Raw genomic sequence first — 16,659 nt, forward strand, 5'->3', positions numbered from 1 at the left:
CACGGCTTTGGAGCATATTCAAAAGTCCAGTTAATACCATTATGTTTGGGAAGATGAGAAGGGGCAAGTTTCTTGAGGAGTGACTGGTAACATTTGCCAAAGAGAAAGAGGTTTTGATTCACAGATTTGACATGGCTGATTTAAAATAGTGCAGCTTTTTGACTGAGGGTGTACTTGCCTGAAATACAGCGGCATGCTAACAAAAGGCAAATAGTGGATTTATTCGTGGTGGAATTCTGCCACATTTTTCCAGCTGGGGGCAGGAATTCTCATAAATCGACAGCTGCAGAAGGCAGTTAATCCAAAGGCTAATCTCTGTCTGTCCAAATCGCTTACGGACATATTTGCAACACATACATGAGGATTTCTGTTTGCATCTAGATGAAGCCAAGGGAAGACAGCAGCCCACAGTGGGAATGGTCTGGGTGGGAGAGTGGGCAGTAGGGAACGCTCATGCTGAGCTGTCTTTCACACAGGAACCCTGCCTGGCAGCTTGCTTGGCCATATTTTGATAAATCACTCAAGCAGCTGTGCTAGTCCTGTGCATACCTGTTATGCTGAAGCTCCAAAGCAGGCTGATTTTGCATTTCATTCTTCAGATCACCATAGAGACTGTTAGGAAAGGCAGTATCTACAGCCAAAGATTGATTTAGTTTGGTGATCAATTTCAGACCCAGTTTCTGGCTTTTAGACTTGCATTTACATTTCCTCCTGTCAGCAGGCTCTCCCTCCTCTTCTCTCACCCACATTCTCTTCTACTTTCAGTTGCTCTGCATCTGTGGACTAAAATCTCCTCCAACTCCCCTTTGTCTACATTGTTCTGTGCTCAGCTTCTCTGTGGCCTGTGCAGGTATGGACCCAACTAGTTTCTGTCCCCTTGAAAGAGTACCAAATAGGGCCGTGTCTCTTACACCACAAATTAGTGGTCCTCTGCAAGGAGAGCAGCTGAGGACTTCAGTCCATTCAGAACAGGGAGGGCTGGCAGCAAAAAATTAATGAAAAACAAACAAACAAACAAACAAAAAATTCCTCCCTTTTAACACAACATAAAACCCAAGACAAGAAAAAGCCCTGAAGAAGTGAAGTCTCTGCAGCTGCAGGGAATGGACAAAATAGAAGCTAAAGAGGCTAGTACACAAAGGAATAAGCAGACACGTGCTGAAGCAGGATATCTGGACATTAAAACCATCCTCTGTTCAAGTTCCCTCAAACACTGAATAGAGTATGATGAGACTGAATTTGCAAAGACATCAAAAATTCAGCTCCTGGAGTCAGTTTTTGAAAAGCACTAGAAAAACACTCTAGGAAGGAAAAACAGGAACCAAGATTTCTCAGAGTTGACAACTACCATTGTACAACACTCAAGGACTTTGGGGAATTTGTGACCAGAAAACCAAATGTTCAACAGTTAATGCTGGACATGTTACAAAACTCTCAAAATCAAGAGGCTGTTTCTGCAGCCCTCACTGAAACCCTTTATGCTCAGATAATTCCCATGTTACACAGGAGCTTGTAAGGATGACAGAGTTTATTTTCATATCCTTAACTGCGAAGAAGTCAGTACAAGAAACAAAGAAAAGCTGTTGTTTTCGTCTGAGCAGCTTCCATTTTTTCTGAGCAGGATTTTCCACTGTGTACTCATATGGCATTGACAAACAAGCCAGTCTAATGAAGCTTTACCATCTTTTTTACCCACTAACTTTAATTGCACACAAGTAGGGTTTAAGTACTGTGTGAGCCCTTCTAACACATGTAGTATTAACTCACAGTTTCTATTCTATTTATAATTTCAAGATTCAGCAATTCACATTATTATGCATCCAGAAAACATTGACCTGCATGTTCAAAGTAAAATAAACTTAACTTACTTTTAAGAGCATTACTGAATTAAAGGCTAGATTGGGGTGATCTTATCACAAAAGTCAGGGTATATTTAATGAAGTTCCCTTACCTTTTTTCTTTGGAAGTTCACATCGAGTTTCATTGAGGCGCACTTGTTCAGTGTGTTCAGTCGTCTACAGGGAAAAGCAAATTCAAAAGATTAGCAGCCTCTGACTAAAGGGCATGATTTTTTGCAAGTTCAAAACATGTTTTCTTATCTTACTGTAGGGTGCCAACCACATGCAACAGCTTCAGAAACGATACTGGACATCTATTCCAGCTACATGACCACTGCATGTAAAGGGACCCTTAGTTTCACTTTACTTGACAGCCAGGTTTGATAGATTTCTTTTCAATTCATAGACATTTCTGTACTTAGCACAGGAAACAACTATAAACAAACACCTGTGATAGCTGGGAAATGACAAGAGAAGGAGGTGAGTTGCCTTATGTAAAGGCATCAATGACTGTAACATAATTGGTCTAAAATGGGGATTTCGAAGCACTGGTCAAAAACCAAACAAAAAACCAGCTGCAGTTCCTCACTTCTGGCAGTTGGCACTTCTTTAAAAAAGTTGACATAAAGAACTTCTACCTGCTACTTAAAAGTTTCTTCAAATCCAATAGTGTCTTTTCTCCTATCTGCGGATCTTACACACAGGTTAACACACCCAACACGTAAAAAAACTAACATTTTAAAATAAATATTTTTAGCTATTTTTGACCACGTTCATACTGATGTTATCAGAGTCTCTGCAAGGCTTCTGCCCCTTAAATCCAAGGCTATCCTGTGATGACAGTGAGTTGAAATAACAATCTGTGTGTGTGTATGTGTGTCCATGTGCAAGGACAGCCAGATGACAAGTAAACATGCTCTTTCAATAGAGAACCTCCTGTGGTAATGATAAGTGATTTGGTTTTATTTATACTAAAAGATCCTGATCCATGAAACCACCCAACTTCCAAAAGCAGAGGCTCAAAGTTAAATATGTTCTACTTTGAAAATTTTCCATATCCAGGACTAAATTTCAGAATTAAGGGAGGCAGAATGAGAGAGCCACATGCCCAGAGCACTCCTCTGTTGGCTGCTTGCATCTCCTGTGTCTTTATAGCAAGACCTGTCTCTGTTGCTTTTGGGTAGCAGGGAGAGGCCTCTGATTTCCAGAACTTAACATTTGAAATGCATGTGATAAGTTACAAGGACACATGAAAAAAGTATCAGATCAATAATATAATCTCTCACAGAACATAAGAAGATTATGGCATTAACATATTCCACTGCAGAACTTTAATATTAGCATACCTTTCAGATTGCCATCACTAACAAAGAACCGACCCACCAAATGTGGATCTTCCTTAAAAAAAATTCCCTCTGAAATTATTACCTGCTCATTTGTAGATCAAATATTCCTCCCTAACTCAAGGTAATAAATCTGTTATGCCGCATCAGAAAGTCCTGTTCTCCTGGTATTAATTTGGGTTTAATGTATGCACAAGCACACCCTGCATGCATGATAGCAATGTTGAAATAAATTCCGGGGTTTGTGGCTGTGTAGCTATATCTGCAGCCTTCTGCCCACAAATCTTCTTCTGGGATTACATCTATTATTGCAAAACTCCTCTTTTGCTCAAACACAGAATTTCTCAACCCAAAGTAGCATTTTCTTGGGGCCATGGGGCTGAATAATGTTCAGTGCTTCATTCGAGCACGAAATGTTTAAATGTGTGTATCGATATCAATTCCAAGTATGCAGAGGCACATTTTCAAAGGAATCCAGCCCAGCTTTCTATCTTTGGGGACAGCTTCTTCTTAATGCTGAATATTGTCTAATATTGGAGTCTTTGTCAGCTGGCCTGTGCTGAAGGGAAAAGTCTAGCTACATTTCCACACTTGCTGCACCAGAACCAAAACTACTTTTTACTGGGCACCAGGGAGTTCAACCCCAGGTTTTAAATTCACCCCTCTGGAAAACATTGTTACATTTACTGGGGCTCTTCCAGGGCTGTGGAAAGATTTGCCTGTGAAATTACAGAACTAATGATCATATTTGTGAGTTTATCTGGTACTAACAGCTCCAATCAAAATCAGTCTTTTTCAGCTCCTTTTGCCTTGTTGATGTGCCAGTGATGGCAGAAAGCTTTTTTCATCAGTTTAAAGTTGTCAGATAACTGACAGTCAACTCCCCAGCAAGTCATTAGAAAATAAAAAAAACCCCAGAAGTTTCTGGCTGCAAAGGCTGTCACCAATGTCCCAGCTGAAGTGAGAGGAGCATTGCACTTTTATGCCCCTGCTTAAAAAAAACATGGGAAAAGAATGGCTATTTGTTATGTTAACAAAACACAAAGTCTGGACTTGAGAAAAGGCAGGGAAAAACACACTCAATAAACACAAGAGAGGTGGCTATATAAAACCCAAATAATCTAGGATGCATTTGAAAGTGTATCTGGAAATTTCTGCATTGTTCAGGGAAAGACTGGAAAACATGTATTACAGCATTTCAGTGATGTTAATTTTATTTCTTCTCCAGAGCATTAAAGGTGGCTTAAGACTTTGAAATAATTCTTAAAAAGCCAGCAGAGATAGTCAGGTGTCCAAACAGATGTTTCTGTGCTATTTTAGATCCCCTGGAGTATTAAGCCTGGCCTTCAGCTGCTGCAGGTACCTCGGTCCAGACAAAACATGGAGAAGTCTGAGCTCTCTGAGGACATTTGAGATGGCCATAGACACAAGTCCTTAGGGCTCAGAATCCCAACCCCAGTGCTGTAATTGTTAACTCTTATGATAGAAGTTCTTCAGAAGCAGGAAATCTCCAACTCTTGAATTCTTTACAGCACTGAGCAGTGTTTACAAATAAATACAAGCTTGTAGCTATGCAGGCTCAGGCCAGCTGGAAAACCTTGTGGGGGACCTGTTGTCCTGATTTAAGAGCAATCCAAGTAAGAGGGAGCAATCCAAGTGATAAGGAGACAGCTCTGAAGTGAGTTTGAGTGCCAGGTGGATCCCTGGACCTGTTCTGCAGCTGCTTTCAAGCAGGTGCTTTGGAATGCAACCAGGGCCACAGGCCAGTCATGAAGGAGAGGCATCATGGGGAGGACAAGCATGGACAGCACAGTGTCTCCTGCATCAGCAGATCAGCAAATGCCCTCTCTTATGGATTTTGACCAGGAAAACACAGTATGCTGTTCTGTAAATGTCTCTCTGAGGGAACCACAACACTATTTCTTTGTTTTATTGTTATTCCTAGCCAAGTTTAGGTTCTGCGTACACACGTCCATGCCTGGCTTCTTCTGGCGCTGTCAGCTTTGGGAAGAGGATATCAAGGTCTTGATGCTGGGCTTTGCTGAGGTCTTAACACTGAATAAGAGTCCTCCCAGCACCATTAGGGCTGGTGTGCAAGGCTGGAACTGGAATGTCCCTGTTCCACCAGCTTTGTGCATAATGAGAATATTCTGTTTTCCAGTCCTATCATCCTTTTATCATGGCTGCCACTGAGGGAGTCACTTTGTAGGCTCCAGGCTCACGTGAGATGAGTAATCTCTCCTGGAAGTCAGTGGGAGCCATTCTGCTGCCTCCAGAGCAGGGCTTTCTGTCCTGCATGGGGCGAGTCCTGCACGGCTTATCCCCCAACAGCACCTACAGCAAGATAACCCAGCAGATGGTACTGACTGCACACCCATCATTTCAGAACTCTGGTGGCAGGATGTCCCATTCCATACAGCAACCTTCACATTGTTTACAAGAGACAACAGCTATGGAAAAATAAAATGCTATGGAAAAAAAGACTGCTTGGCACAGGTCAAATTTTAAGAGCTTAGTTTAGGGAACTATGTATCAGACTGTTATATACTTGTTCTTCATGTTCTTAGTCACTTTATTTACGTGAATACAAAAAGTACAACGTGGCTTGGCTTCTCCTTCTCACCCTCTTATCACAGCAGCCACAAGAGTTCCCAGAGCAGAGTCGGTTGCTGCTATTTTGGACGTGACACAGCTATAAAATTTTCATGCTCAATTATTGTTTTGGCAGGATGACAGCATTTGCCTGCAGATTGCCTGGCAATTCTCTATTGTTCATTACTCAATAAAATCTGAGTGGAATCTCTTGACAGATACGCCTCTAACCCAAAGGCCTCAAATTTGGTTTTTACTCTGCCAAATTTTTGAATTATATTGTAAACAGCAGGAATGTTAGAATATCTCAAAAAGGTCACTGAAATCTTTTACAACAGGGAGTCTTAGACTTTCTGACTGCAATACTACCAGCTGCCTTAAAAAAAGGTTCTTCCTCATTTGTGCCTCACTTTGGTATACTTCAATGCCATAAGAGAACTGATTATAAAATGAGATTGAGAGTCTGATTTCAACCCACAAGAGCAGAGATATTCAGTGTTTATGCTATTACTATTCAGAGCTAAAACTGCTCAAACTGATTATCCATGCTGGCATTTCAGCTTTAAAATTATCTTCCAAAAAGAAATGAGAAGCCCATTTTGTTCAGCACTATGTGCTGAATGCACTATTAGTCAGTGTGATGGCTTGGTCACGCATAGCTTTAAGGGCAGCTTTGAATGTTAGAAGAATGGAAGTTTGACTGCCAACCTGGGAATCTGCACACAGAAATAATAACCAGCCTTTTTTAACTTTCTCTTTCCTCAAAGTGCATCACAGCCTGCAGCCCTCATGTGGTACACTGGCGTGCACCTTGCAGTAACACAACTGCCGAGCAAAAGAAGGGCAGAGAACTGACCACAGTGGTCAGGTGAGCTGTGAGGACTTCCATGACACTGGAAAACTTGGAAGATGCTGGTTTGATAGCTCATAGAGTAACAAAGCTGGAACTGGGGGCAGCAGTTGACACTGTTCTCTGTTTCTGATGAATCTGAATCTTGGCATTTGATACAACAGCTTTTTATGGCTCACTTTCAGCAAAGGGTTTGAAGCTGCTGAGTAACATCCAATTAAATGTCTGCAATCTGAAAACATAACCTGTACATAATACTTGCATTTCTAATATTATGAAGAGCTATTCTTTTTTAAGATCTAAGCTGTTTAAAAACTCCCAACAAAAATTCAAATAAACAGGTGTTGTTTTCTGAATAAAGTAATTACAGAAGAAGGAGTTAGAGAGTAATAAACCCATTTATCTTTAAAGTGTGGAAATATTTGTGTCTATGCAATTTTTCTATAGGTATCATCACTATCCTTTGATTTAGGCTAATGTAAAGCATTTTTTTCCAATGAGTGCATCTATCTAGTTGCTAGTTAGTTTTCCAAACCCTCATATTTTAATAAAAGAGAAAAAAAAAACCCAACCCAACCAAGTCTCTAGCTTCTCAGCTTGCAAAATAATCCTCATAAATATATCAACACTGTGTAACTGTAGGTGTATTTGTGAGTCTACAGAGAGGCTGGAAGAGCAAGAGATAAATTGTTCCCATTTTTAGCTGTGTAGGTACTGGATGCCTGGTGACCATGATTGTAGCAACACCATTGCCAATTACTCCAGACAAGAATGACTAGGGCGTATCATGGGGCTATGAAATGACTATATCTCACTGTTTTCTCTCATAAGAAAGGAGCAGGAACAGACAACTTTCTTGCATTTTTAATGGTCCTTCAATTTTGTGGTAAAGGGCAGAGGGGAAGAGATCTCAATCTTCTATTTCTATCACTTTCCAGTTGCCAAACTGCAGCAAAGTATGTCTTCCATCATGCCATACTGAAGCAGGGGGATTTACATATGTATGGGAAGAAGATGTCTCAGGAGTGGGAACAGCAATCTCTCCCAGCAAGCAGCACAAAACAGCAGTGCATCAAGGCTGCAATTAATTCTGTTCTCAGGCATCTGTGAGAGAGATCACTGGAAAATCCAAGTCTTTCCTGCTGATTTACCTTCAGACACAAAGACTATTACACAGAGAATATTCTTTTCCCCATAGTCATAATCGACAGCATGAGAAGAAACAGGTCTTGCTTGCAGCAGGGGAATTTTGGAAAAGCAATCTGACAGCTATGCCCAGAAACTACCTGGATCTGCCAGGATGGGAGAGCATAGCCTGGGATGGAGAGGTGGACTAGATGAAGTCTCTTCCAGCCCTGTTTTTGGTGATTCTCAGAAACCTTCTCTGCATTCCTCCACCACAAACTCATTAATCCTTCCAATGTACACTATGGTGTGGAACAGCATCTCCTAAAGCCATCTCTGCTGACTTTAGCCACAGTTGCAGAAAGGGAAATGGAGTCTTGTCTAATTATCTTGATGTTGGTGTTGTGAAAGATTCCATAACATGTAATGAATCCTGCTTGGTTAAGGGTCAGATGCTTCTTTGTCCTGACTTGAAGAGGAGAGGAGCAGAACCCAGCTTGAGCTGAGCACAGGGGAAAGAAGAAGGGAACAATGTCTCTGAAATGTGGTTTTGCAAAACTGCCACAGAATTGCTGTGTCTTGAGTCCTGGGGGACAGGACTTGAGCAATGCAGTATGGTATATTCATCACAGAGTATAAAAAGCAAGATAAACAGCAAGCACAGGACAGCTGGGAGGGGCAAAGCACTGATGAGTTGTAGCATCTGTGGTATTGGGGGGTCTGTACAACTGGGTCTGGTCCCACTTCTGTTACTGGTGCCAAATGAGAGTACCAAGGGAATCACAGCAGCATGAAGACTGTGCCTGCTGCCAGAGAAAAGAGCTTGCTGAATTCTCTGCAATGAAGTTTCATCTTTTTTGCTGGACTTAGACATAAGAGTTATTAATGTGCAACTCAAATTTATGTGATGATTTCTGTGAGTGTAGTGGGTCTCCTACTGCAGCATCTTCTGTAAGACAAATTTACTCAGAATGGTGGCATTATAGATCTCATCACTTAATGCACCTGGACAAGCACTCACCTCAGCTGCTGCTATGCCAACAGTCAAAAATCATCTGATGCTTTCAAATTATCAGAAAAGAAATTTGGAGTGTTATTTACCTGCAAAGAGGTTCTACAAGGTCCTTGTCAAGAAAATCATGATCTTTCTTTACTGCAGCAATGTCAATGGGAAACTGGGAGTCTGTAAAAGGAGACACAATATTAGGATGCCACTTGCTACTCAAGTGAAAATACGTCGTCTACATCTAAATTGCTTTGCATGTGCTTGCTCACTGAAATATAGTATGACCAGTTTCACTCAGCTCTGGTTCCCTTCCAGCTGTATCTGTGACCCTTTCTGACACCATATTGGGGTTTTTTTTCTGTTAAAGGTATAGCTGACGTCCACTGCATTAGCGTGACAGCAAAATTATTTCATTTTGGCTTTAAAAAATACTCAACTGTTAGCTGTTCATTTTAGCACCTTGCACAAATGGATGAGATCAGGGAATTACCACCACACTTACTTTACATGAGCAACAAGGTTTTCCCTTCTCATTACAGCGGCTTAATGAGTTATTTGCTAGACAGACTTTGCCAAAGCCCCAGAAATGTTCTGTGCTTTTTGGTTTTTAAAACAGATCCAAATAACAATGATTTCAGGCAGAGGCTTACTCAAATAACAGACAAAAAAAAACCCCAAAAACCCCCCAAACCTAAACTGAATTATAATCCCCAATATTAGCTAAAAAGCCAGAATAGTATGCTGGAAGTTGACATCTGCAATGAAAAGTGACACAGCTCTGTAACAGTGGGATGGGTTCCAGTGCTGTGGCTGCTCTCCAGACTGCTCTGCCATTCTTAGGTACCTCAGCAGGACACTGGGATACAGCAACTTCAGCCAGCATTTTCAGACACTACTGCTCAGCACTGACATAATGGATGCCTGTGAAAAGCACCTTGTGTTTGGAGACATAGTCTGTCTAGAGCACATATTGACTGCATGGGAACTGTTGGAGGCCAGCACAGGTTGCTTTATGGAGAGAACATCCTTTTGAGTTAAACAGGCAGCAGGTGCTCCTTTCTCTGGTGGAGTCAGTATGTGACATACTCCGAAGACAAGGCAGACACAAAAGTACTGCTGGCTACACAGGGACTGTGCTAGATACACATTTGTGTCAGTTTTTGTCTGGCAGGCTTATTATTTTAATTCCTTGCTGGATTTAACAGAGTCTTCCTGCCTCCTGTGGAGCCACCTGAACATGTGGCTGAGTGGTGCTCCTGTCCCCAGGCACCTGAGCAGCCCAACAGGACCCACACCTGGGCCATGATGGAGCTCAGCTGGCCATAGGGGTGTCCTCAGCATCCCACTCCCTGCTATCCTCAGCCCTACACGAGGGAAGGGGTGGCGTCCGAGCTGACTCCCTGCAGACTTGGCTCTGACCCATGAGGCTCCTTGGCCCTCGTTCCATCTGTGCTGCCTCCAGACTCATGCTGACCCTGGAAGGTGTCCAGAGGTGTTTGGCAGAGCTGCCTTTCAGCTAAGAAGCCTGAGTGGGCCTGAGCTGGGTGTCTCTGGCAGGGAGAACATACTCCTTGGGAAAAATGAGGCTCAGCCACAGTTTCCCCCTTAGCATTGAGCTGGGGAGAGCAGGAAAAACCCAGCTCCAGTCCCCAAACTACTATGGAACACAGCAGCAGTGCAACCACTCACCCTGCCCACAGGGACACTGCTTCCCTGGGCATGAACTTAACACCTAGAAAGAGGACACCACCATTTGCACTGAGGTAGCACTGAACTATCAGCTTTTCTTACTTTGCAAATGTTAAGAGCAACTCAGATAATTCACTTTTGGTAACTCTGCAGAGTTTTCAGTCTTACTTTTAGCATGACTGAAATTTTCAATAACTTCTAGTGTCTTAATCTTATTTCAGGCATGATTCAGAAAGTTTTTAGAAAATAAACTCATGTTTTTAGATATTTTGTAGTTGTTTTTGTTAACCTTTGAGGTTTACACAAGCTATCTCCCCCTCCTTTTTTTTTTAACTTCCCATGGTTACAAGGGTAAGAATCTTACTTTTCTTTATGCACTGGTATGACTCCAGCAGCTGAGGCTTTGTGAAGCATCCAGCCATGGCCATAACTCAGTCAAATGTGGAGTTGGCCGACTGCAAGCTCTCCTGGCGAGGGTCCAGTGCACTTTCAGAACCGCACAAAGAGGAGAAAGACCTACTTACCCTCATAGAACTGAGCATATTGGGGAAATCCAGCTGCACGTAACCAGTCACACGCTTCCTTTGCTTCGATTTCTGAGCAAAAAGAGGAAAGAGAAAACAGTTCACACTTTGTTATTTTGAATTAGAAGTTCTTTCAATTACAAAGAAATAACAAAGAAATTTGGTAGGATCTATTTGCTGTTACAGCACTGTCATCACTCTGAATCACACTTTATAGCATCAGAAGAGAGTCCCTCTAAGAAACCTGCCTGTCTCCACAGGACCCTGGGGTGCACAAAGCCACTTGGTGGCTGGGACCAAGTGTTGACCATCTCCTTGCAGCAGAAGTTGTTCAGCCAGGTTTGTGGCTCTGTGATCTACCCTCCCCCAAGGGTAAGTTGCTGACAAGAGGTGAAGGTGGAGCAGGGTGAAAATGGGGTGACAGGGAGCAGGCACTGTGTTCTTTCCTGTTCTGACATTTCTTTAGGAGCAGAATGCCACGTGAAATCCATGGAAAGCACTGCCAGGAAAACCCCAGTGCAGGTGTCATGAACGGACTGAAGGGACAATTGCAGGGGCATCTCTATTTTTACCAAGCTCCATGGGCTCACATTCTGGAAAGCAGCGTGCTGGGTCCAGCTCTGCCCAGCACCTGTACTGCCTGCATGTGCAGCTGCTCCTGGACCAGCTGGGGGAACAACTGAAAACAGAGGCTCATCCACACAAATGGGGGTTTCAGAGGAAACCTGGGAAACATCTCTTTGCTGTCCAAACCTAGATCAGGATCTACCACTTGAACAGTTTTGGTTTACAGGATCAAAGCAAAGCACATATCTGTACCTCTTACATTTGCAAAACATAAAGAAACAGAGTGTGCAGGTGTTAAAGAAAGTAGACACTTTATGTTGCTTATTAATCAACCTGAATGAACCAGTCAAGGGTTTTGGCACATTTGTGGCTGTAAAATCTAGACAGCCATAATACAAAACCCTAACTATAAAGCAAACAATGGAACTGGAAGAAGATGATCAGGCTCAGTTGCTCTTCTGCATATTTTGCCTTGCATGTTAAAAAAATTCCAGTTGTAAATCAGTTTTCTATAAAATGCATTTTTATAGGTAAGACACGCTGTCGTGAACTTTTGCCCATGTAATTCTGTTCAGATCACTCATTATACCCTTAATGACTTTACCCACTCAAGCTCAGTATAAAATCTGCTTTGAATATACTCTGCAGTGTGTGACCTGCACACATTTCTGATCCCCTAAAAAATGAATCACACCAGCAAATTTTGTAGCAGAAATCACAATTCAGAATATAATGTCTATATATCAAAAGCTCAATATCCCAAAGATGATTAGACAGCCAGGAGCAGCTCCACAATGGTCACAATCATTAGCAGTGCTGAAAAGGATTTACCACCAGGTCTTCATTTGCTTTGACATTAGTTCACATCAAGGCCAAAAAACGGAGTATGAAAGAACATTCAGTTCTTGACACTGCACAAAAGAATAAGCAGCTTACATAAAACGTGGCTCTCACTACAGCACATCTGTGTGCTGAAAGCACATCTCTATTATGTTCCATTTAGACTATTTCTATTAAATACTTGGAAAAAAGACAAGTCTTTATACATTTTTTTCTTTTGCTTAATTCAATCTCATGAAACACAGACAAATCAATCCCATTTCAACATGTATTTTACAACTCAGGACAGCTGTACGTACATTCTAGCTTCATCTGGCCTGGAAACACAACTGACAGAGGCTGTGGGTGATGGAGAATGCTACCATTTAATGCTCTTATATGCTTATCATATTTCAATGTATTTTTGTAGTTGGCTGCTCAGAGGAGCTTGCTGAGAAATATTCTTGCAGCCCAAACAAGATCTAAAAAAATCTCAGGTTGCAATGGGTGAGTAATTATAGGGAATAACCGAGAACGTAGATCTCACTCTTCTCTGAGGTTTTGTTTTTAGTTTTTTGTGGTGGTTTCGGTTTGGTTTTTACTTCTTTTTGATGAGGTTGTTTGCAACACATTGTATTCAGTCAAGTATAATTGACTCATTAACTTCTGCCTTCAAAACTTTGACTCTATATCCTCCATGAAGGCATTTCTGGGGAGTATTCTTATTTTCTGAATGACTACCTCAGCCTTGAGTAAGATTTGCTAATCTTCCAGGATACTGAATTTCAAGTATCAGTTCCCAGTTCCCTCCTATATCTCTCTTTCTGATCTTATCCAGAGGACAGCAGGAGGACAGAAGTGCACCAGGCTGCTGGCACAGTCCAAAATATGACTTTGCTCATGCAAGTGTGTTCCTGCTGGCTAAGGGCACCTGTTCCATTCATTCCTCTCTTGGTCCCTCCTGCAGTTTAGGTGAAAAGGCACAACAAAGGATTCACTCCTCAGCAGACATCAAAGGCGATTTCTACTATTTTGCCTTGGGCACGTAATCCAGGTTATAGTTCAGAATGCAATACAGATGCTTTTATTACTGCATACTGCAATGTTTGAACAATAATTTGACACGCTAAGTTTAACCTTCTCTTTTTGTCCCCGTGTCCTAATATTTGCTTTTTCTTACTTTGTAGTGAAACATTAGTGAAGACTTCTTTGGGAAGATTTGTGCAGCACCAAAAATACCTCAGTGGATATGTCAATGGAGGGTGGTAGAAATACTTTTAGTATTATACTAGTGTCGTCCTAGTGTTGTCTGTTCCCATGTCCAGGCTAATACAGGGGTTTGATCCTGCCTGCAGCAGATGCACTGTCTTAGTGCAACACTGCAGGACTTGGAAACCCACATGTGTTCACAGGTGGCACCAAGGCAGTTTGTCAGCAGCACAGAGAAGGGCTGTCATGGTGAGAAGAGCGATTTCAGAGAGGACATGGCTCAAGGCTGGCAGGAGGCACAGTTCCTCCAGCTCCTACCAGAAGCACGTGAGCCACCACTGACCCACAATCAGCATCTCCCTTGGCAGGACCAAAAAGGCTGCTTGCCCCAGCACACCTGATGGTGGGTTTGTCCTTATGCACTACTGTTCTTTCTGCTCTGTGGCTGGAAAATAAATTAGGCATAATTTGACTACCTGCTTGGGCAGCAGTTAACATCAATCATTAATTATTAAGGCTCAATAATAATTCAGTCCCAAATATTGACAACTGTCAGTATGTCTCACAGGACTAGAATTCGAAGGATATTTTTCAGTTTCTAGTTGAAGCTTGGAAGAAAAAAAAATTCTCTTTTCCATTTCATTTTTCTACTGGTAGTGCGTTATAATTCAGAGCAAAATGAGGAGAGAGGTTCACTCAGGAAATGTGACAAGTATTCAGAGCACAGCTGGGTCTTGGCTTTGAGTCTATCTTTAGTATTAAACAGGTCTGAGCTTGTCTCCCACAAACCGTGTGGGTGGCTCTGGCTGTTCTGAGCTGAAATGGAGACAGTTGTTTGTCATCTCTCCTGCTCTTCCAACATTTTCTCTGATTCTTCACAAACTGATTTGTTTCTGCCCAACACCAGACAGTCTAGCAGCCAGCTGCCACTGAAGGGGACATCCTTGCCCTGCCTATCTAATGCCAGCTGGCTGCTTCTCTTGCTTCCCTTCATGCCCCACCAGCTCCTGGCTAACCCTTCAGAGACCCAGCTCAACCCCCTAAGCTGGTAGAAAACCCTCCAAAAGTGGGAATGGTCTCCTGTTGGATTAGCAAACTGACTCAAATCCTCTAAGTCTTCTGTTTAATCTACATTACCTGCGTTTTAACAAGCTCAAGAAAGTCAAACCAATGGAACTGTACTTCCCTCATGAAGGAGAATAGGGGAACTAAAAAGTCTAAAAAGTTCTTTGGTGAAAAGCTCTGTCAGGAGAAACTCATGTAAATAAATTAATTTTCTGGCTCGGAATCTTATCACAATCTACAAATATCAATGCTAAGACCTAGTTACTACAGTCCTTTCCTTTTTCCTGTCTAGATATCAGTATTTCATCTTATTTCTGCCTTTCTGCCATTGTCCCTGGCTGTTCTGTCTTCTGTTTTGGTGTTTCTCTCTTTTTTTTTAAACTACATTTTTATTTAAAATGCAGATGTCCCTTTGCACAATGCAGTGAAAGATTTAGCAACTAGAATAAATATGGTACATTATTACCCCATCTACTGTGTTTATGACTACTTTATGTGATAACCTTTATTGTTCACCTTCTGTAACAAATCACTGTTAATGTTCACTTTAGTATTCCCCCTGTATTGCTCACCACTTAAATCTAATTTAGTATATTCAGATAAAATATCTAGAGATATTAGAAAAAATGATTAATCAATTAATTGGAAAGAAGTGCCTTTGTGGAGCCACATCAGTGAGCAAGTGATTAGTCTGGTTACATCACTTTTGGTCCTTGTCTTACTCCTTCCTGCAAGAGGAGGAAGACTGTTGGGATGAATTTGTGCTGCCTCTTCCAGAACAAAATTCTAGGCTACCTGGCATTCTAGGGTCAGTTGGGAGGCTCAGTTCAACCCAGGGTGGTAAAATGCCTTTTACTCTCAGGAATTGCTGCAGATCTCTATGAAAGGTAAACCAGAGAATACTCCTGGGAAGGAAACACTGGTGGTGTCTTAGACCTGAGACATGCTCCAGGCAGCTGTAGGCACTTGTCTCATAGGTCCTGGTACAACTCTTGTGTCCCATAAACCTGTCAAGTCACCAACAAGCAATGTCACCACTGAAGTCTCCCCAGAAGAGCGCTCATGAGGGAAGATGAGTTCTCTGGAAAAGTTCAGTTCAGGCTGAAGCTGTATGAGAACAGCTCAAGCATGTTTCTGCTTCTTCTTGTAGCTCAGTCTGAGATACTGCCATTACTCTCCTGGCTCTCTATCTCACAGTCTTCAGGATATTTATCTATGTTACTCTTTTTATTTCAAAGATGGGGATTTAAAGCACTTCAGAAGTACATAAACAAGTTAGAAGTGAGGTTGATGGTAATTAGACGCCTGACACTTATCTGGCCATAAAAATAGGGTTATGCCACTCCTCAGTTACCCTTAGAAATATAGTCTGGACAATCCAAATTCCAAATTTCTGATACTTTAATGCATCACTCTACCATCCCTCAGCTACGATGCACCACTAAAGGCCGATAGGTTTCCTCTGAGTGGCATTTGCAAAGCTTCTTCAGAGTTCTTAAATTAGGGTGTAAGGTGCTAAATTGGAAAGAACATGAATATATTTGTAAATACGAGAAAAGATGCCTTTTTATCTCATGCAGGAAATTCACGGTAAAACAGTAGCTCACATGTGAGCAATCTGGTCTAGTGAAAGGTGTCCCTGCCTACCCACTGCAGGGGGGTTGTAACCTTAATGTCCCTTCCAACCAACGCCATTCTATGATTTTATGATTCCATGATCTACAGCTTGCAAGGAGCAGGTTAATACCTTAATTGCTGTATTATCATCTCACTTCACTAGTGCAAGCAGTTGGTGTAGAGCCTGGAAAAATTTAAAACTTGTCATATTCCCTAAGGAAAAATCCCCGTGCAATTTAATAAAGACAGATACAATTTTCAGTAACCTTTCATGCTTTTAGGTAGAGGTTTAATGGTTTACTCCATTTCCATCTCCTCTGTAGGACTTTTCCAGAATAATTCCAATAATACCACAACACCAATTGTACCATGCAGCTGTAAAATTACCATTTATAGTACAAATATATAATAAATA

General features: G+C 41.8%; 1 protein-coding gene across 8 annotated transcripts in view; it reads right to left on the reverse strand.

Annotated features, from left to right (window-relative positions):
- The window catches only part of STARD13 (StAR related lipid transfer domain containing 13), a 287,606-nt gene that overhangs the window by 26,666 nt on the left and 244,281 nt on the right, over positions 1–16,659 (reverse strand). For all 8 annotated transcript variants that reach the window (XM_038133160.1, XM_038133183.1, XM_038133175.1 and 5 more), the window contains 3 exons: positions 10,968–11,039; positions 8,850–8,931; positions 1,952–2,015 (listed from right to left, as the gene is read on the reverse strand). In XM_038133160.1, coding sequence (XP_037989088.1) covers positions 1,952–2,015; positions 8,850–8,931; positions 10,968–11,039 — 218 coding nt within the window. The remainder of the gene's footprint in view (positions 1–1,951; positions 2,016–8,849; positions 8,932–10,967; positions 11,040–16,659) is intronic.

Source organism: Motacilla alba, chromosome 1 (assembly GCF_015832195.1).
Source record: "Motacilla alba alba isolate MOTALB_02 chromosome 1, Motacilla_alba_V1.0_pri, whole genome shotgun sequence".
NCBI classification, from domain to species: Eukaryota; Metazoa; Chordata; class Aves; order Passeriformes; family Motacillidae; genus Motacilla; species Motacilla alba.